General features: G+C 50.2%; 1 protein-coding gene across 16 annotated transcripts in view; it reads right to left on the reverse strand.

Moving 5' to 3' along the window:
• Positions 1-22493, reverse strand: part of Nav2 (neuron navigator 2) — a 665125-nt gene that overhangs the window by 292320 nt on the left and 350312 nt on the right. The window contains exon 1 of one of the 16 annotated variants that reach the window (XM_087211235.1): positions 4506-4629. The exons of 14 other annotated variants lie outside the window; for them this stretch is intronic. Coding sequence is in view for 1 of the 2 variants with exons in the window: in XM_087211231.1 (XP_087067357.1) it covers positions 3969-4019 (51 nt within the window). In the remaining variant the exon portion in view is untranslated. Of the gene's footprint in view, positions 1-3968; positions 4103-4505; positions 4630-22493 lie in introns of those variants that run through there. One more of the 16 variants, XM_087211231.1, reaches the window with a different exon arrangement.

Consider the following 22493-nt stretch of genomic DNA (forward strand, 5'->3'; position numbering starts at 1 on the left):
ACAGGCCAAGAGGGTCCCTGCCTCTCGGGGAAAGTCAAAGGTCAGAGGCACATTCGCTCAACATCATTATTCTCAATTATTCTGCATTCAGGGCTGCTTTCTCTTTCATTTGGAGGAAGGGTCCCCTAAGTGTTTTTTCACTGAAAGGTGGTGACCCATCCCACCCCAACTTTCCTCTCCTCCTTGATCCCAGCATCTCCGGACCAAAGTGGGTAGCAGGCAGGTCACAGAGTGGCCCCTGGAGAGAAGCACTGGCCCTGTTCACACTCAGGCTGAGCTGGAGCTGAGGCAAGTCACAGAGCTCTCTGAGCCCTCATCTGGATAATGGGGACTCCAGTAGCTCTAGTTCAGAGGGTTAAGGAGAAGATGAGATGAATCACGCATGTAAAGGAGCAATACAAGTTAGCCATTACTATGATTATTTTAGCAGTAATATTTTATCTAAAATAAAAGAAAAAACAGAGACCCCCAAAAAACTCCTGGTGTCCTCCCCACCCTGACTGCACAGTTAACCCTTGGGAGTACTGTACTGCAGTGAGTGTGCTGAGGGCAGAGGCAGGTACCCTCGCTCCACTGGATCATCTGTAACCCTAACACTTCACATCAGCTAACTGCAGGACACTGAGCTCAACACCGGATGCACTGTTTCCAGTTTTCACAGAAATTCTCACGAGGTGCTGTGATCCCACACACAGCTGAGGAGACCGAGGCTGGAAGAGGCTATGCAACTGGCCCCGAGTTACATGGCCAGGAGTTCCTGGGCGGAGCTCTGACCACTCAAATACCAGGGGCTGGCACTGGGACGGGCTGCAAGGGTAGCTTCTCTCAGGGCCTTTTGTCTCACCATCCTTCGGCTCTCCCACTTCTCAGAGAACACAAGCCGTTCCAGAAGTCTCCCCATGGTTTCTTCTTGCCCTGCCTAGACCCAAAGAATTTAAAACAACTGGGAGTGATGAGGATGTCAGAACCACCCAGGTCAAGCTTCAGCGGTATCCAAGCTCATCCCCTCCCCACGGTGCTTCAGGCCCTAGCAGTCCCCTCCTCTCACTTTCTTTCATTAAAGGCCTGTGTCCCTGTTGCATTTGAAGTAGGAGCTACAGTTCCTGCCTTCTATCCTAGGTGGGCAGGTGCATTTCTGACATTCTCCCACAGAGATAACACATCCCGATGCAAGTTTTGCTTCTTCTTTACTCTTGGCCTTATTTATTTTTTTTATCCGATTAGCTTTAAAATAAAACACTAAGCAAAACCTTTACCTCAACCAGAACAGTGAATTCTCAAGCTGTGGGTTGACCAACTTCATGTTTATTGAACTGCATCAGTGATAAAAGTTCAGGCACCCACCTCTGGCCCCAGGCCCCATTCTGGGGCTGTTTTCACACACAATTGACTTCTAACATGTTCCCAGTGAGCTCCTTCTGGTTAAGAGCCACTAATGGTTCAAAGGTAAGAAAGGTTTGTTTTCCCCCCGGCCCATGAGAACAAACCAGTCAACCAACAGCACAACGCAGACTGGAGACCCGCACTGTGATCATTTACCCTTGAAGAAAATAAGAATACAGTAATAGTTGTTCCCATTTAATAGACACCCATGTTTGAGACTCTGTGCTGGATCCTGTTCTAAGATTATTTCATTTCATCTTTCACTCTCTGGGGAAAAGTACGGTAAAACTATTTTCCAAACAAGAAAAGTGGATTCAGAGTGAAGGAAGGGCAGGGGATTGGGGGAAAAAAATTAAGAACCAAGATACATCATGTAAAGGTGTAAGACCTCAATGATGAATGTAACTGTATTGTATATCTAAAATGTACCAATACACTTAATGGAAAAATAAAAGAAAAATGGATTCAGAGACTCGTAAGTGGCAGGACTGGAATTCAAATCCTGAACTACTTGCCAGTTAAGCTTTTCACGATGAACACAACACGGTTCTCCAGAAAAGCTGTGCTCTGCTCTGCACAGGGTATACACACAGCAAATAACCACTAAATCAATCTGTCTATATCAGTGAACAAAAAGCAAACCCAAGATGCATCTACTCTTGATGTATCCATGGCTCCTGGATTCTGCAGAACAGCTGAGACCCATTTTGAGAATAGCCGAGGTTCTGAAGGTCGAGACCCAGCCACACCTGTTCTGGCCTGTGTGTTGGGGGCTGAGGGTTGCAGAGGATGGAAACTGCTGTCTCCTGCTTGCTTTCAGGTTGTTTGAGACCCTCTAGCCTCTCCTCTGCCTGACAGGGAGAGGGCACTTCACTGGACCACAACTACCTTGGGTGGTCCTCAGTTAATCTGAAGAGGAAGACAGGTCTAAAGACCCAGAAAGACCCCATACAGGCTGACCTCTGACCCACAAAGAGGAAAGCTCCCCTTCTAGAATGAAGGGCCTGCAGTAGTGGCGCACAGGGGACATCTCAGATCTAATGGTGGCCACCTGCCAAAATGCTCCAGCAGCCATCCCTGGGGACACTCTATGGCTTCCTGCCTGGCAAATAATTGTTCTGTTTCATTTTTTCTTAAAAGCCTTTAGGTCTGGCCACCTCTCAGGTGAGACCAGGACCCAAGTTTGCTGTGTGGCATGTTCCAGTGGCATCTCAGGTGTAGCTCGGAGACAGCTGGTGAGACTGCACTCTCCCACAGCAGTCTGGGAGGAGTAGGATTCCAGGAAAGGATTAGAGAGCTGGAATCACGACATAGCACAGCGAGCGAAGGTGCATAACGTCTGCTAATGTTACAGCACATTAAACGAAGCTGTAAAATAGTAGCTCAAAGTCAGTCTGGCCAAGCATAACACACGAAGTATGAAAAGCAAGGTGCCACTTTTTCCAACAAATAACTTCATTATATGATGAATGGGATTGAAGTTAATTTAGTAGTTGGTAACCTGTGCAGCTGCTGTGATTCTTTTGGTAACATCTTTCAAATGCTAACCCCAATCACTATGAATTCCAATTTATTAATACCTACTCTTGCTGGGCGTGGTGGCAAACGCCTGTAACTGCAGCTACTGGGGAGGCTGAGGCCAGATGGGACAATTTAGGGAGACCCTGTCTCAAAAATTTAAAAAGAGCTATAGCTAGAGCACTGCCTAGCAGGCGTGAAACCCTGGGATCAATCCGCAGTACCACCCAAAACAGGGGGAAAAAAAAAATCAAAAAATAAAACCTACTCTTTTTTGAGTCTTTACTATGTGTCTGGTCCACAAATGTTACTTCGTATCCTGGCACCAGCTCAACAAGGTAAGAACTTGCTGCCGTTTTGCTCAGCCAGAAATATCCAAGGTGGTTAACTGACTTCCCTAGCTGACTTTAGTGGAGAATTACGGACCCTGCCAGTTAAAATCATCTGATTGAGGAAACAAACCAAACAAATCACAAATGCAAACCCCAGGGAAGAGCTTTGATCACATTTCCCGCTAGTGATGAGGAAAGAGTTCAGACTTCCTGGGGCAGCTCAGCAAACGCAGCTCCGCTCCTCTTCTCCTCTTCGGGAGGGAGGGACAGTTATTTTTGAAAACAGAGGAGGGAAAAGGACCTGAAAACTTGAGTGGTTCTTTACAAGCTGGACAGAGAACGAAGACACAGGTTGACCTGCACGTTCATGGGGGGCTCACGTCCCCCCAACCCAAACGCAATGGACAGCCACACTGGGGCGCATCCCAAAGTATCCAGATACAATGTGGGTGGGGTGGGGGAGGCAGAGACCACGCTGACTTGACCCACCAGGAGCCTGCGAGCCCGCTGATCTCCTAAGGCAGCAGACACCCCGCAGCCACCCCCTTCGACCACACACACACACACACACACACACACACACACACACCCACCCACACACCCTGAAATCTTCACAAGGGAAATACCGAGTGCTGTAGCAGGGGCTTTCCACCAAAGGACGCAATTCCTGCAGGGAAGCGGGGGGAGGGCAGTGCCCAGGGAGTGGGGTCCATGGGGCTCGCGCCCCTCCCTTACCAGCTTCATGGTGTTGTTATTCTGCTCCCAGCGCCACAGCATCACGCTCATCTTACTTCTGCCGGAGCAGAAAAGGGGGAGCGGAAGAAGGGCAGGAAAGGAGGAGGCGGCGGCGAGGCACCTGCCCGCAAGCCGCCTGGTCCCGCCTCGCTCCGGATCCCGCGCTCCGCCCCGCAGGCATCCCCGGCGGTAACAGCTCTGCACCGTGCTGCTCCCGCTGCTCCCGAGGCTCCGCGGGGCGCAGGGGACCCAGCCGGGGGCACAGGGGCCGGGCGCTCAGGTCCCGCGCTCTCGCCCACCCTGCTGCCTCCGCCAGCCGCTGGCTGGCGCGGGTGGAGGAAGCGGGAGAGAGGGTCGGAGCTAGGAGGTACTTAACTCGTTGGAGGAGGGCGCGGGTGGGCGGGACGGCCCGGGGCGGGAGGGAGAGGGATGGGAGCCAGAGAGGGGCCGCCCGCCCGGCCCGCAGAGCACCGCCAGCCCGGGCCTCTCCGCACGCGCGCTCGGCTCCATCCCGGGTTCTATGGGCACCGCACTCACCCAGGTCTTCCCGAACCGCGCCGGGCACCGTGGGAACCGCACACCCACGCTGCGCTCGCCTGCAGCGTTTATTTCCTGCTACGTAAGGACCCGGGCTGGGTCGTTTTCAAACGCACCTGGCTGCTGCCAGAGAAAGGACATCCGCGCCCCGGAGGGCGGGAGGAGCGGACAGGCCAGGCGGAGACATGGGAGGCGGCCTTTGTTTCCTCTCTGGCCTCCACCTGCTGCAGACTGCCCTGTGTCCTCCTCCCGGACTCTGGCCGACTAGCCCAGCGCAGGACCTGCGCCCAACACCCTGTGATCTGACAGCGGTCCTCCAGGGAACCCCAACAACTTCCCTAGCCTGAAAAGGCTCTGCAGCCCTCCCGCTCCACACAGTAAGGTGGCTCCAGCACTCACGCCTTGGGCAGCAGAGACATTTGGGATCTGCAACTCTCCTGGTTGCAGAGTTCTGATGGGAACTTATGGAATTAACTTATTACACATTCTTTTCAGTAGTTAGAATTGTTCAAAATGAAGGAGGTGATGAAGTGGATCCTATTCTTTTAAAAAGTGGTCTTTAAAACATGCCAGTTCCGGCTGGGGATGTAGTTCAGCAGACCTGCCCAGCAAGCCCAAGGCCCTGGGTTCGATTCCAGGTACCAAAACAAAAAAGGTGAAAATGCCAATTAGATCAAAATGTTGTCGCATTACCTACATCTTTCGGGATTTGATTTCTCTTCGTAGTTAAATCACCTTAGACTCTTAGTCTTTCCTGTGCCTGCAGCTGCTCTCCTGCCCTCTGCCCCTGGCTGACTGCTCCAGCAACACTGAGTGGCCTCTTTCTTGTTCTCAAACACCTTGGGATCTGGGTACCTAGCGGGCCCACTCCCTAGAACACTGCTCCCCCTGGACCTGCCCATCGTCTCCTTTCTAACGTCACCCACTCAGAGGGACTTTTGACTCCTTCCCACTCTCTTCTATCCCATCATGGTTGTCCTTCCTTCACCGCTCACTGTATTAACTGAACTCACTTGTATTCTTGCATCTTTTCTGCCATGTCCCACCAGGTGACAAATTCCTCTACTGTGTCCCCAGCGCGTAGACCAGTGTGCAGTCCACAGTGGGAGCTCAGTGCATGTCACCCATATGAGCTGTTGACGACTATGCTACGACAGTCCGTGCAGCCTTCTCTGCAGCGAGGGCTGAGCCAGGCCCAGCACACAGCTGCCCTCCTGCCCGAGGCCCGAGCTCAGCCTGCCTGACCACAAGGGACACCTCTCTGACAGTGGCCCTCCACACACGTGCCCAGAGAACGAACATGGGCAGCAATATTTGCAGCTTCAAGGGAAGGGGCACATCCTGGGGGAATGTACTAGAAACGGGACAGCATGTTTCATCTGAGAAAGTGTATTTTCATGTTAAGATATAGATTTGGAAGCTAGTCCTAAAATAGCTTTTTTTCCCCAAAATAAAGCTTAATAAAATCTTATTGGCCAAACAAAGCACATGCTGCCTACTGCTGAGTTTGTTTGTTCGTTTTTCACCAGGAGGATCTTGAAACTGGGTAGGAAGGTGTGTGCACAATGCCTCTGGTCACGTGGAAAATGCTACAAGACTAGGTGCCCATGCATTTTCTGGGTTAGCATCTATAGATTCATTGTACTTTCTGGGATTGCTACATTTAAAACTACACATTTCCTGAAAGTTGTTGAATGAGCCCTTGGTCTCCAATCAAAAGCTTTTTGGTAGGTTGAGGCCAACTCAGACCCTGTAAAGGGGGCTCTACCCTTAACTCATAAATCAGGAGAGTGGTATGTCCAAGTTCCACTTTAGGAAGACCTGCAGTGGTGGCAAGGACAGAACAGCTCTGAAAAGGCAGAGGCTGGAGGGAAGGTGATGGCTCTGGAAGCCATTCGGGGGATGAGGCATGAGGACCTGAAAAGACGACTGATGATCACCAGGAGAGGCTCTAAAGGGTAACAGCTGTGAGCTCTCCCAAGCAAGTGTCAGGACCATGCGGATCTGTGGACAGAAGCTCCCCCTTAGAATCCCATACCTTGGCCTTATTTGACATCCACCAAACTGCCTCTCCCCAAACCTCCCTTCTCCTTCCTCCCATTTGTCACCATCCACAAGGGCTTTCGATGTGAATTAGAGGAAAGACATCAACATGTGTTGATCAACTGTAGCTCTGCCTGGCGGTGTGGCTCCTCCTCCCAACTGTTGGACTCTTCGTCAGCTCACGGCCTCCTGACCCAGGCCTGGACCCGAGAGTTCAGTGCTGCCCCTCCCAGGCAGAGACACCTCCTGTGTGTGGTCTGTCTTGTACTTCTAACCAGGGGGAGGTGAAGAGTCCCGGTACTGTGGAAGCCTTGCTGGGACTGACCCTAGAAGCTGCATCTGCCTTCCACCTGCTGTCCTGCACTCCAGGCCTTTCCATCGCCTTTCCATCCCTAGCATCCAGGAAACCTGTCCCATGTCACCCCGTACTCACTTATTCCTGTGTCTCTCTTCCTTCTATACACTTCTCTGGGGGTTTCTTAGCACGTGCCAGCAGCTATGATAGGCACATGGTACAAACTCCTGAAGGACAGCCAGGCTGCTTGCCACACTAGCTCCTAGAGACACAATGAAGGGGGCAGGAGATCAGGCCAACAGCAGAGTCTGGGCCTGGCATCCCCATGGTACCACTGCCACCTCCTTGGGCAGGAGCTGCCCATCCATAGTCCCACTTTCCCTCTCCTAGAAACCAAGGGTCTGTAAGGCTCCTCCTCAGTACTAACTCCTACATGCCCAGCCTCTGTCTGATAAACTAATTTCTATCCAGCTGTTAAGGCCTTAATGTGTTTCCCAGACAGTACTTTGGTTTAACAGGGGTCTCCCACTCCTTCAGCCAAAGCAGTGACTAATGGGGAGAAGAGCAGAGGCAGTGGGGGCGGCTGGGAACTTCAGACACAGTGGCCGCTCTCTGGGCTGTTCCCAGTGCACCACGTGGGCTGCCTGGGAACAAGGCGGTGGGTGGGGGGCCATGTCAGCTTGTGCATGAACTGGAACGACAAAGGAAGGGTCAGAGGCTGTGCGCTAGGTAGCTTATTGCTAGACATCACGACAGTGGGGCTAAGAGTAGCACTGACTTGCCACAGCAATGCTAAGATAAATCATTTTGCAGATCAAGGCTCGGAGAGGAAGAGGGACTGGCTCTGGTTGTCCAACTTGGAAGCCACTAAAAAGGAGTGTAGCTCAGGTCTGCCTGCCTGACTCCCTATCCTGGCAGTGGGGGTGTTACTGTCATGTCACAGGCAGGAAAGGAAGTCCCACAAGTGCCATTCCTGAGATACTGAGGACAACCGTGTGCAGGTGGCCTCTTTCTCACTCTGAGGGGACTCTGAGATCTTGGATATAAAGGAAGAGGTATAAAAATTAAAAGGCTCATAGAAGTTCCCAGCTGGTTGGCTTTTCAGAACTTGAGAATCAAATGGAAGGAAAGCACTAATCCTCCTGGAGAAGAAAAGACTCTTGCCTATAAGCTGGCGACAAGGACGGCCCAAGCACAGGAAGTGCCATGTCCCCTCCACCAGCCTTGGGAGGGAGGGAGCTCCCTGCCAAAGGTCAGCCTGAGAACACTGGGGTCCACAGGGGGTCAAAGGCCACAAGAGGGCTGGAAAGTAAGATGTATGGCTTTCAGGAGGGCAGACACAATGTCACACTGACAAGCCAACAAATGAATGAATACGCCCCTGGAAAGGCATGGGCTGGGCTAGCAAAGGATTTCTCTCCCTCTGCTCACCCTTTTTCTTTTCTCTTGAGATGAAAAATTATGTAAAGGCATCTCCTTGGTGCACATATTGACAGCCTTCAGTGTGTTCCTCAACAGGGTTTAATTTGTTGCTTCTTGGCCCCTCATAAAATTCAACCATCAGTGGTTGGGGTCAGGTGGTGGTGGAGAATTTCTGGGTGGAGGAATGTTTCCCTTTGCCCCTCCCAGTGCCCCAGTGGGCTGCTCACTCTTCTGCCCATCCCACTACTCCTTTGCTTCTCTGTCCCTCAGGTAAAATACTTTTCCTTCCATTCTCCACCAAACGCTCTCCTGTTGACCTTTGTTGGTGAATTTCTCTCACATCCTTTCCTCCAACAGAACTGTTCATCCCCACCTCTGTGGTCTTCAGTACTTGCTTTCTCTTTCCTATGGCCTTTATAATGGTCCAACTCCCCTTGTAAATGGGGTGAGTATATTTCGACCGTTGTGGGGATGAGCACTGATGCTAATGCGATTGCCTCTTGATTATAAATTGCTTAGGAACCAGTACTCTATCTTGCTCATCTTTGTCAGCTCAGAATACTACTTGGTTTACCGTTGGTATGGATAAATGGGATTAACAAATCCAGAATGGCAGGATTTAGGGGATTTAGAGATCATCCTCTTCTATTGTCTAGTTTCTTCATACCCTGTGCAGTCTATGCAAAATATATTGACAAAAAACACAAATGAACTGGGAGGCTGGAACTCCTGGGCATGATGGCATCCTTAACAAGCCCTCAGCAAGAGATCCAAAGACCCTGACATTTCCTTCCAAATATCACTAGAAGAAGATGTTTTAGCGAGCAGACATTATGTTGTATTTCCCTGAATAGCTCTCAAGATACCACCAAATGTAGACAGCACTGAGGGTAAAAGTTTCGGGACGAATGGATGAATAATTGCAGGCTAACTTGAAAGCTCCAGGGGAGGTGGCTGTTGACTTTTTCAAGGCAGATCTATCTCCAAAGACCAGGCATGCTCTTCTTGTGAATCTGAGAGTTGCCAGGTGCCCCTGGTATTTATTTGTTCAATTCAACATCTCCAGCCTGGGGGCTCCTCCCCCATCACCTCAAGGAGGCAGATAAGGGTTGAAATTGTGCAATCTTGCGTGACCTCTGATCCCCCTCTTCAAGGGCCTCCCTGCAGCCAGAACTGCCTCCCCCACACCCCAGGACCTGCATCTCCTGCTCTGACTGACCCAGGGCATAGGGACCTCAGTCACTTTGGAAGGTAGCTTAGGGACTTATCTTAGGCTTACCCAGACCACTCAAGTAGGCCAGGGGTTCATGTAAGGCCAAAGAAAACTGTTCAGAGAAAACAACAAAACAAAACTCCCTGCCACAGAACTTTGGGCACGGAAACCTGGAAAGCTATGGTTGACACATTAAAAGTTTTCTGGTTCCAACTGTCATCCTGCACTCTGTTTTTATGTCTGAGTGATTCAGAAAAACAGTTTGGAAAGGAGTTGTCCTCAGTCTCACTGGGTTGCTCGGGGTTATTGGGTTTGGTTTGCTTTTGTTTTCTGCCGCTGTGGTTTTGGGGGAGGAGAGACGCAGTGTGGTTTTGTTGATTTTACTTTCCCTGTAGGAGCAGCCCTTTCATTCTTGGCCAGTTCTAGTCACTGGGGATTAAGGTTAGCAGTGGAAGAGGCAGTGTCTTTCCCAAGGGGCTGTGGGCCACCCTTCCTGAGAACCTTCTGCTGGACCGAATGTAGCTGCTTTCCATGGAAAAGTTATGTGATTGAACAATTCAGCAAATGCCCTCAAAGTGGGTTGAAAACTACTACATGGTGGAGGCATGGGAGACCTTTACCTTGGTACAAAGCAGTAAGTAAACCAATTCCATTTTGGTTCAGCATCCTAATCCTCCAGGAAGTGGCTACACACAGGCACATGTGCACATGCGCACACAGACACACACACACACACACACACACGCACACGTGTGCACAGTCTGCTCCCAGAACCTGCTCCTTCACCAGCCCAGGAGATTGGGCCTTCCCTGAGCACCACAGGCCGTGGCTGGCCCTGGATGATGGTAATGGGAAGAACCAGATGTCTGAGACGCATCCCCAAGACAGTGTGTACAGGCACTTTCTGTCTGAACATTAACAAAGGACAGCTGGGAAGTCCCAGAGCGAGGCTGCCATTGTTCAGCACAGGAAAAGTCTGAGCTGAGTGTGGCTGAAGCCTTGCTCTCAGCTTCTGTGCTGGCCCATGAAATTCCACTGGTCCTCATTACTGCTGTCAGATTGGCCTCAGAAGCACTGGCCATATCCCAGCTCCTGGAGCACAGCTAGCAGAGAGGTTCCCCAGAGCTGACCCAATCCCTTCCCGCAGCTACCTCCTGGTCATGCTGCAGCCAAATATGGACATGGAGAATTCACCATGACCTGGTTTTATGTTTGGCAATGCACTGCCACACCAGTTACCCTGGCAGCCTTTCTTAGAACCACTCTGTGAACCAGCTAGATGGCAACCATGGTCCCACCTGCCCCCGCGGAGGACGCCAGGCACAGTGGGTAAATGAGCATCCCAAAGCTGCACAGTAGCTTCATGAGAGGGCCAAGCCAGGCTTGGAACCCATTGGCTCTGACCAGGTACCCTCTTGAGGCAAATGGACTTTACACAGTATTAGTATCAATGACAAAGGCAATGACAGTTATTACTTTCGTAAATCTTTGCGTCAAGTATCATTCTGAGACACCTGCGTGGACTATGTTACTGAATCATCATAGTAACCTTATGACACAGTTATGAGAATTATATTTTACAGAGAGGAACATGGGCACAAAAACGTGAAATAACTTGTCCAAAGTCATATAGCCGGTAAGAGGCCCAGCTTGGATTTAAAGCCCATTTGGATACAGAATCCGCATTTTGAACCTGCACAGTTTTGTCTCTCTGTATGATAACATCATAATCAGAATGCGAGCCTAAGATCCATAAGTGTAGTCATAGCTGAAAGGCTGTTGATAAATAATAGGTGCCTGGCTACTTAGTGAGTTTTTCAAATTTTTGTTTTATTGTTGTTGTTTTCAATGGCCTGTGTTACTACTAGTAAAATCCCATCCAATGCACTCTGTCCCCTCTCTTAGACTGCACAGTCATGGATAGTGTTTTAAACAAACCTCTCTGCATCTCAGCCTACTCTGTAAGATAGGCAGGAGCATACTTCCCCCTCGGGATTGCTTTGAAAATCAAGTGAGCTACTATGTGTGAAGGCACTTAGAAAACTGTAAACTCCCCCAAAACTAGCTTCCCAAAGTTCGTTGGGAGAAACAAAGTTCCGCACGTTCAACAGCCTTACATGCGCGGCTTAACTGAAAAATGTCTGGAGGTTTAATATGTGCATGAGCACCCTGGCTCTCCAAGAGGTAAACTGAAAAGGAAGTGAATTACCCTCCCCACATCCATGGGGATGCACCCCAAGACCGCCCACAGAGACCAGAAACTGCAGATCATACTGGCTCATATGTACAGTCTTTCCTGTAATATACTCTCATAAGGCTTAACTTTTAAATTAGGTACAGTAATAGCTTAACAACAATAACTAATAATAAGTGAGAACAATTATGGTATACTGAAACAAATGTTACTTTATTTGAATGTGCTCTCTCACACACTCTATCCCCGTCTCCTGAAATATGGAACTTTCCATGTAATATTTTCAGACCACAGTTGTCTGCAGGGAACAAACTGGAAAGCAGAACTGCAGATTGGGGGCGGAGGCGCCGTATGTCTCAAATAAATCTTAAATGGGACCCTTTGGATGGAGAAGTTCTCAAGATCCCATGGGGGAACCTGCTTCAGGCTGCGAGTCCCACAGGGCAGAGTCAGCCGTGTGTTTTCCCAGAGGACTTTCCACTTTTGAGGAGCTCTCAGAGGCCACTAAAGTTACCCCTGCATTTTCCCACTTGCTTTGGGCCTCCAGCCTGCACTTCCACCATTACAAATACTCATCCAGGGACCACAGGACACGAGTGGGGAGCTAAAGAGACCATGGGCTCCCCCGGTACTGTGAACAGACCTTCGATGTCTCCTCACCCAGTCCTTGTGTCCTATCAAGCAGGCCCCTGCAGAGTCACAGTGAAAGCCACTCAGAATGTGTGAGGTTTGAAGGATGGGCCCGATGATGAAGAGTCCTCACCTTTCCAGCAAGGAGCAGATAGGAAGGGACACAGTGGCACTGCCCCCATATCCGGGGCACAACTGGCGAAGAACCTGTACCGGTTCCTGCCCTGACTTCTCTACCCTTTCAAGGACAGCCTGGAATGTCCTTAACTTCCACCATGTCACTCTGATCACCAAAACTGCTAATATTCATATTTACACATCCATGTCCCAGACTCTGCCTAAGCTCTTCATAAACTTGTATCTTCCTTCCTCAAAATAAATTTTGAAAGTGGTACCATCAGCATTTTACAGTACAAGTCAGGAAAGCAGGGGAGTGTTAAGCAAATTGCCAGTGGACATACAGCTCAGAAAGAGTGCAGCTAGAATTCCAGCACGTCCTTGCCTGACTCTGCAGCCTTTCTGCACATTTCCTTAGATGGTTCCCTGCCATTCCTCTTTCCATCCATGGAGGCTACAGAGAACCAGCCTGCTCTGAACAGCCCTGGAATATTTCTGGTCTTCCAGAGCAATGGTTCCCAATGTGTGACCCCCTACCAACAGCATCACCCAGAAACTTGTCAGTTATGTACACCTATGGCCCCTACCATCTGTGGTTCACAGCCCTGCAGCTGACCCACTGCCCACAGCTGAGAACCCTGCTCTGAGGCTTGAGCTTTGAATACAGGCTGTGGCATCCTGATGCCTGAGAGAGGTAACAGGTCCAGCTCCAGTGAGTCACCTGCGCCTTACCCAGCAACCGGCAGGACACGGATGGGCAGGAGGAGGGAAGGGAGGCAGGGAAGCCAGCAGTCTACTGGGAAGGAAGAGTATCTGTGAGTCTGTGGTCTCCAGGAGCTGAAGAGGCTGAGACTAGGTTCTGGGATGAGGGTCAAGGTGGGACAAGGAGGGAGACCTGACGTCTAGCATGGGGGCGCTGGAAAAGGCCAGCACAGGTCAGGCCTGGGCTTGACCATGCTACACTATTTCCATTACATTCCAGAGCTGTATCCCATTTCTCCACCTCCCTTCTTGCAAAACCTCAGGCTCTCGGGGCTGCACAAGCTTGGACCTGAGTCCCTTTTCTGCCAGTGTACATGTCCCCATCTTAGTAGGTCCTCCTGCCTCAGTCTGAAGCCCTGCAGTGATGGGGTGAACATCTTGGGCCCCCAAAGTGCTTCTCTGGCCTTCTGGATGCATTCCCACCTGTGGTATTTCTGTTTATTTTTAGATGATTCTCTGCCAATCCTTCTTCCCCCATGGAGGCCACTTGGAACGAGGCTGCATCTGGACAGCCCTTGGGTATCTGATGATCGTGCTGTCCGGCTCTTCTATTATCCAGGACAAAGACCATGGTTCTTGCAGTGGTTCCTCTTCTAGCTCTCCTCATATCCTGTTGCCACACCAGTCCATGGAGGGCTTCTCAGAGAGAGGGACACAGAAGCCCTAACCCACCTCTTTCTGTCGGCTGAACTCACCTAGCTGCCCTTGATCCCAGCAGTGCAGCAGCCCCCTCCTCCTGCAGGGGGCGATGTGCAGAGGAAGCGCTGACTGCATTTCTTCCCTTCCTGCCAAGGAGAATTTGCAAAGGACAGCCTGCTCTGCAGAGGCAGCTCCGGCCTCTGCCTTCTGAAGGAAATGGTATCTGAGACCTACTCAGCACACTTTGAGGAGGGCCTGCCCGTGACCAGGAAGTTCCAGCCACCAGCGCCTGCCCTCCAGAACCTGGAGGAGCCCTTGCTGCGTGCCATCCCTCCCCGTTTACCAGGACTGGTGGGGATGGCAGTTCCTGTTGGCACCCTTAGCTCCTGCAGGTGGTAAACACCAGACTCTTGCAGTTGGCAGGGACTGAGCTGGTCTGCAAGGAAGAGATAGGGATGAGTCTGTTTGTACTGGACAGGCCCTGGTTATCTTTCCGAGGAAGCCCGGGCTGGGCTGGGAGCCTGGAAGATCTGTGGTGGAGGCGCCAGAGGTCCAAGTGCACCCTTATGAGACTTGCTGATTGAATTCAGGTTCTGGTCCTCCGGGCTAGCTGTGTGTCCCAGGCAAGTTACTTAACTTCTTTGTGCCTTGCTACCTCACCTGCGCCTGGGGGTGACAATGGGGCCCCTCACTAGATTGTCATGAGGGCCTGTGAGGGTGCATCTGAACCTGGGGCACACTGTCGGGCACATTGGTGCTCACTGCGTGTTGCGAGCTCTGACTGGTAGCACTGCTTTATACCACTAGATTAGGGATCAAGTTACATGGGACTTGAGCATTTTTAACTTTACAAAGACTTTCATTATCCTCTCAATTGACCCCAATAATGCAATGGGACCAGGACATCAAGATTGACCATTACAGTTGTGTAGGTGAAAACACCAAAGCCTAGAAAGGTCGAGTAACGGGTCCAGGTCACAGCAGACTCAGGTTAGATCCCAGTGTGTCCGACCTCCTACTTTGGGCTCCTAAGGCACAGCTGTGCTGCAGTTTGCCCTGTGTTATTGTCACATTTCCCTTCCTATTACAAGGCTGTCATATTTACTAAAATCCAGAGCTAGACTCATGATCTGGGACCTGAAATCCCCGAAGCTGGACAGCATACAGCCCTCCTGTCCAGCACTCCCCCTCCAGGTTGTATCCAAGGAAGAGATTGCTCTATCTTTTCACTCCCTAACCTGGCTCCTGGGCCAAGGCAGCTCTGGTCCCTGTCCGGTGCATGAGGCAGTTTTCACCCTGGCTCGAAGCCCCACGCATCATGTTCCAGAACGTCAGGTTCAGCCGGGCTCACTGTCTGGCCCTGAGCCAGAACTTGAGAGTGCAAGGTGCCAAGTACTCTTGGGATCTTCCCCAGGCTCACTCTCTGCAGCCCACTCCCAAGGCCTCCTACAGTGGCCCTAGGAAGGGACTCAGGCTCTCTTTTGCAATGACCCTGATCCAAGCACATATCTCTGAGGCTTCTGGCCTGCAGCAAACAGGGTGGACATGTAGGGTGGGAGGAGGGCACACCTGGCTCTTCCAGATGTGCCCTTCCAGTTTGCCAATCAATAGGCCCCTAGAAGGAGATTCCCAGGGATCATGCCTGGAGCCGGGAGGCACTATGCTCCATGAAGTGGGTTCCAGAACTACCTGATTTTTCCACCATGACCCATGGAGGCCGGAGAAGCCCATCCCAGCAATGTCTGTACTGATGGGTTTGCAGGCTGGCTTGGCTGTGAGCTCTGGGCAGGGCGTGTTTATCTCAGGGCTTCACTGGCTCCAGGAGCTGCTTCACTGCCTCCCCCAGAGACGTCAGCCCTGGCTCCTCTCAACACTTATCATCTAAGATGTTCCACTGACATCAGCTTCCTGCTAGCCGGACAGTTCCTTCACTTCAAAGCCCAGTTCACTCCCCCAACCCTGTGCAAGCATGGATTCATCTTCAGGCCCCGCAGCATGGGGAGCCGGGTGCCCCTCACAACCCGATGCCTTTGCCCCATTCCTCTTTGCATTCGTAGATCCCACAGGGCTGGAGATGTAAGGAGAGGGCCGTCTTTTGCAAAGGAGAGGTGCTGCAGGGGCTGAGATCTAGCTGGCGACATGGCCTTCTCCTCCTGACATTTATAAGTGTAGCCAACAAACAAGTCTGGAATGACCACCAAGTGCCAGGTCCTGTTCTGGGCACTGGGGAGGAAATGAGACAAATAAGCCAACACCTGTCCTCAAGGAGTGGGCATTCTAGGGGTGCTCAACCAATAGACAATGCACAAGTGAAAGCTTAGGTAGCCTCACAACAAGTGCACCAGGCTGGCCCAGAGCCAGTGTCCCTGGGTGGAGGCGACCCCCAGGAGGGCTCCTGGGAGAAGAGACATGAACTAAGGCAGGACTTCAGCCACACCAAAGACCCCCAGGACACAGGCAGGGGGCCATGAGCTCTAAGCAGGACACAACTGGAATGCTCAAAGCCACAGGCCAGCCACTGAGGGCAGGGAGCAAGTGAGGCGAGCACAGGAGGAGACAGCTTGGGAAAAGGAAGGAGTGAGGGTTAGCCGCTGTAGCAGGGCCACATCTAGCCCTCAGCCTGGGTGCATCGCTCATGAGCTAAGAACTGTTTTCCCACTTTTACAAGGTTGGAAGGAGAAAGATACAGAGGTGGCAATGGAGAAGACTGATGACTTTGAGACAGATTCCTAATTAGCCCACAAACCCTAAAACACTTCCAATCTGGCCTGTTACAGGGAAAGTTCGCTCCTCTTCCCACATGGAGATGTGAAGATGGGGACCGTCTGGGTTGCATTCCCATTGCCACAGGAAGTTCCTGGAAGGTCCCGAGCAAGCCGGTGGGACATCCTGACATACACCTGTCCATGCTTTCTCTGGCTACACCGCGAAGAAAGGGCTGTTGGGACCTGGGTGGAGACAGCAGGTGAGCTGGACCTGGGGGCACCAACACCAGAGGGGGTCTCTTTCTGGGGAGGTAGCAGGGGCGTGGTGAGGATGGATGGATTTTGAGACATACAGGCAGAGCTGTCCCGGGAACAGAAGCATGGGGAGAAGAGCAGTGAAGCCCCTCCCCCAGGCTCTGAGCTCGACCCCTGGGCAGATGTTGGTACCATTGACCCAGATGCAGAAAACCGAGGGCGCAGCAGTTTGTGGGATGGGTTTGGGAAGTCAGAAAATCTGTTTTGGCCAGGATCAATTGGAGATGATGATTAAATGTCAAGATGGAGACATTTACATACATGTTTGCAAAATGCACAGGCATAGAGTATAAAGAATGATGGCGCTGCAGGTGCTATTTGAGAGAAAGGGAAGGGGAAAGCAATGTATTCCAGATGTAGTCTTATGTGTGAAGAATTTAATATTGATTCCCACAACAATCTCTAAGGAAAAATTTTCCCATTTTTTCTCCCATTTTACTGATGAGAAAACTGAGGCTTAAACAGTTAAGCAGCTTCTCCAAAGTTATGTGTGGAGTTGGACAGTGGTTAAGGAGGGACACAGAGCCCTGGGACACAGAGCTTCTTAACCCTGTATCTGCAGACCTGTACGACGCATCTCTGTCTACTCAGGAACAGGCCCTTGCTTTCTTGATGCCTGGGCTGGGCCCTTTAATTTGGGGACAAAATGGACAAATTTTCCTGGAATCATTTCTACACCCCTTGGACAGTAAAATATTCTTATTTCCCACCACGGATTTAGTAAACTTCAGTAACCAAGTTTTTATGACAATATTTCTCTTACACAGTGCTTATTAAATTATACAAATGATTCATGCTTATTAATTGACATTAAAATATGAAAAAAAAGAACGAAGGAGAAAAAGTATATGTTCCCAAGCCTTACAGCCATGGTTGAACATTCTAGTACCAGCCGAAGGAGACATATGCCTGCTGTATATATAGCAATGATTAATTTCTGGAGTTCTGAACTATGGTCCTAGAAATTGGAGATGACCCCCAAAAGGATCAGTGACCTACAGGCAGAGGAGCCAGGCAATAACCAAAAAAAGGGTGACTGTTTTACTTCTCTATTTTTTTTTTGTACTGGTACTTGAGCCCAGAACCTTCACACTGAGCTGTATCCTCAGCCCTCTTAAAACTATTTTTATTTTCAAACAGGGTATAATCAAGTTGCCCAGGCTGGGCTGGAATTTGGGACCCTTCTGCCTCAGCCTCCCGGCTTGGTGGGATTACAGGCCTGTACCACCACGCCTAACTACAGCTGACATTTATGAAAACAGCATGCATCTCTGGGTCAAGAATTACCCTACATGCTTTAACTGCATGACCTTGTTTCATTCTCATCCCGTATTTTATACCCTCAGTTGAGAAAACTGAGCCATTCATCATTTCCAAGCAGGAAAACTAAGATTTTACTATTTTTAATTTTTATTAGTCTATTTTGCAGTTCAAGAACTGAGATTTTTTTAATTCAGAGCAGGACCCTGGAGCAGGATTTTTCAACCAGCATATTCTATGTCTAGAGACCAATAATCGTCCACTGGAAGGCTAGGAGATGCTCTATAAAGACTTCTTAGGGCCGGGGATATAGCTCAGTGCTGCCGCCTGCCTCACAAATGCAAGGTCCTGAGTTTGATCCCCAGTACCAAAAAAAAAAAGTCTTCTTGAACAAGCAAATCAAAACTACAGGATCTGATAAATTCGGAACAAAAGGAAAGAGAAGACAGAGTGAACTTCGGCAACCCAGGAAGGACTAACTGATTCACAGAAATACTGACTGGGCATCTACCAAGTGCCACGCACCGAGCTAGGCACAAGGGACCAGGAGCGAATAAAACAGAGTAACACCGCAGCCTCCCGCTGCTTATGTTTCAGTGGGTGGGTTACCGAGGAGGACTAAGTCTGGGGGGTACTCAGACTCCACCCAGAAGGCTCCTCCCAGGCCTGAGGGATCTACCTCATCCCACTGGGACATGCATGTTCACTCAGGGCCAATAGACTTGTTCTCAAAATGGAGAACTAGGGGAAAATCTAATTAGAGAGCACCATTTTTCTTCTCTTCTTTAGCCCTCACGTCACTTAACTTTCGAATCCTTGTTCTTTCTTAACTTCTTTCTGATCCAGGCACTGGGATTTTTCAACATGAATCTGTGGCCCCCTAGGGATGCCCAGGGATGGGGGATTTCACCCGGATATACATTTTACGGTAGGTAGAGTAGTAGAGAGGAAGAAGGGTCCCTTGCTTTGGCCACATTTTCAAATGGGCATGTAAGCCCCCAAAGAGGAAAATCCACAGCTCCAATCTTTCTGCACTTCAGTGAGAACCCCACAGTCTGAGGATGTGGACTCTTTCTTCCAGGACACTCTCTCCAAGAGCTGAGGCTGACTGGCATCTGGGGTCTGCTTTCCGAAACTATGCACCTCCAGCACCTGTATTTTTCCAGGCACAGAATAAAACGGAGCTTAATTCATTCACTTCCACATTGACACAGGGGAGAATGTTCCAATCCTGCAGCTGCTGAGAAAGGCAATGTCCCCCCACCAGGCTTCACACAACCCTCTTTCACTTGATTATTTTTTGAGCCTCAGTCAGGCGACTCCACACCGCGGGTCTAACCATTTCCCTGAGTACACACAGTCTTCGATCCTTTGGTGCCAAAGAAAATAGTGCCGTTCTGATAGTTGGAAGCAAGAACAGACTTCCTAAGCAGGTTGTTCATCTGCCAGAATTCCTGCGTGCTAGCCTTACACTTCAACTTGAACTTTGCTATCAATCATCATCTCTATAGGGTAGAGCCCAAAACAGAAAATACTGTCTTGTGTTTCTCCGTGCCTTTAAAGCAAGTAGTGTATCCAGTGGAATATTTCAGATCCAAGGTCTTCCTGGGCATGCATTGCTTCATTGCCTCAGCAAATGCATGTCTGTGTCTAATGCACTCCTGAATGTGGAGCAACGGGACAGACACAGTTCCTGGCTTCCAGGGCTTGTGGATAATCACAGGAAAGAGACATCGTGTGTAAACACAAGTGTGCCAGGTGCACAGAAGAAAATATGGAGTGCTGTTCAGAACATGCAATCAAGATGGCCTATGCTGTGTTTGTGGTGTTGTTGTGGAATAAAGAAGACTTCCTGCTGAAGTAAGTTACTGAGGCTGATACATGTGAAGAACAGATTAAGAGCCATGCAGGTTTGTGCAAAGGCCTTGAGGCAGAGAGAGTAGAGCATATTGGAGGAACTGGAAGAAAGCCTGTGTTGACCAAGCATGGAAAACTCAGCCACAAATGTCTAGAGACAAGGCTGGAGAAGAAATTGGGGCCCTGCATAAGTGGGTTTTATAGGTCTCCATAGGGACTTGGGTCATCCTGAGCATAACAGGGAGTCATGGATGAACCCGGGAGGTGTGTGTGGGGTGTGCATGACATGATAGATATTTTAGAGGATCGTTCTGACCCCAGCGTGAAGAATGGATGCGAGGTGCAGAGGGCCCGGGGGTGTTGGGAGAATCCAGGGAGGAGGTCTGTAGGAGCTTCATGGAGAAATGCCGGCAGCACCACCAGGACTAGGCAGGTGGATAGGAGAGGAGATGGACTCTCCTCAGAGAAGGTGGGGGACCCAGCCCAATGGAGCCCCATAGAGAGAGGAGAGAAGATGAGTCCTCCTGCTGCCCCAAAGCAATTCTAAACCTCCATTCCCAGGAGATGGCAATGGGAGGGGACCCTCCATGGGTGACAGCGGGCAGGCCTGGCATAAAGCTGCAAGGAGAGATCCAAGGCCATCCTCATGCAGCCCGGGCCACTCCTTGGTCTGCGTGGGAGATTTCCCAGCCTGAAGGCTGCCCCCACGAGCTCTCCTGAGTATATCACTGTACTTTCCCCATAGCACCTGTCATTTGCTGAAACAAACCCCTGTATTCATTCTTGTCCATACTTTGTCTCTATAAATTCCATGATGACAGAATCATAGTCACCTTGTGCCACAGTGCCAGACACATAGTAGGTGCTCAATAAACAGAAAATGAATGAATGGTGACTCCAGGAAGTCCAAAGGCCTCCGACTGGCCTCTCTGTGGGCAATGTAGATAGATGCCCATGCCAGCACTGACCCCAAGCCTGGCACAGTCGGAGGAGCCCTGGGTCAGGTTCCCCTAAAACACCCCCAATTGCTCCACTTCCATCTCCGCCCAGGATCAGGTGAGTAACGGTTTTCCAAGAAATCACAATCCCACGGGTGTTTTCTCTTTTCCTTTCCTCCCCAAAGCACAAGAACCATCAGTACTGGTATTTTTCCAAACCTCAGGGCACAAAGCAAACCTGATAGGATCCCAGGATGGAATTACTTATCCACGCCCATGACAAGAAGAGCTCACGAGCAAATATTGCTTGTGCTGCTGAGTTGTTACTATTTTTTCTCCCCAGTTTTCCCTACAGATCTCAGGGCCAAAGTCAACTGCTTTTTAGCCCTTAATGCTTCTTTTTAACCTGGGATATTGGATAGAGTCTGGTTCTCTCAGCTAAATTCCTTCTCTGAAAAGGCATGCGATTCTCCTCCCTTACTCTTCAGATTTTATTTTGAAGAGGTGCTGTTTTTGAAATGTGACATGAAGATAGGGAATGCATTCTGCAAGGAGGAGGAAAGAAAGGGGTTTAGCTGAGTATGATGGTGCATGCCTGTGATCCCAGCATTCAGGGAGGCTGAGGCATGAGGATAGCAAGTTCAAATCTAACCTAGGCAACTTAGCAACTTAGTGAGACCCTGTCTCAAAATAAAAAATAAAAAGGGGCTGAGGTTCAATCGCCAATACCACAAGTGGGGGGCATGGTGAGCCCCAGCCTGGTCCCAAAGGACCCACCAAAGGCATGCATCAGGGCACACTCCCCAGGAAGTGTCCACTCTGGTAACACACTGCTGGTGACATTAGAGGAAGCATTTTCTTACAAACCAGGAGCTGGGCCAGGAGTAGGGCAGGGACAGGGGGAAAGGACCAGTCCTATAGCCACTGAGTTGTGCTGAATACCATCCTTTCGGAGTCCCTCATGAGGACCAGGGCACATACCTCTCCATTTGTGAAACGAAATGAAGACAAAGGCTGGTTTTAAACTCCCAGTTGTGTCCAGAAATTCTCACTAATGGGAACTAAGAGTTTCCTCTTCAAAATTGCCTTCCAGGAAGCAGAGGCAAATTAAAAGATAACAAATGCTTATCTGGGGACAAAAAAAAAAAATCACCTTTGCGGGATGCACTGCAGGGTGAAGCTCATGATGATGATGATCTCCCCATCCCTGCTATTGTCACAACCTCCCATCACTGCTACCTACACCTTCTAATTGCATCCACTGAGGAATGATGACTCAGTGCGTGTGAGCACTTTACATACATTATTCAGTTTGTGTAAAAAACCCCATGAGGCTCCCAGTGCATAGGAAGGAGCATCCGGGCCACTGTTCCACTGCTCCCAGTGTAGAGGAAGGGGCTTCCCAGCTGCCATTCCACCACTCCCAGCCCAGAGGAAGGAGCCTCCGGGCCACCATACCACCACTCCCAGGGCAGAGGAGGTGATCCACGTGGACACCAACAGCCCCCCCATCAAAAATGAGAAGACATGTAAACAAGTCTCAAAACCAGACTTCCAGATCACCTACAGCAACCCCAAAGGGAAATGAGATGGAACAC

Source organism: Heterocephalus glaber, unplaced genomic scaffold, assembly GCF_053883595.1.
Source record: "Heterocephalus glaber isolate CG9 unplaced genomic scaffold, H.glaber_assembly_v1.0 deba00001428, whole genome shotgun sequence".
Classification (NCBI taxonomy): Eukaryota; Metazoa; Chordata; class Mammalia; order Rodentia; family Bathyergidae; genus Heterocephalus; species Heterocephalus glaber.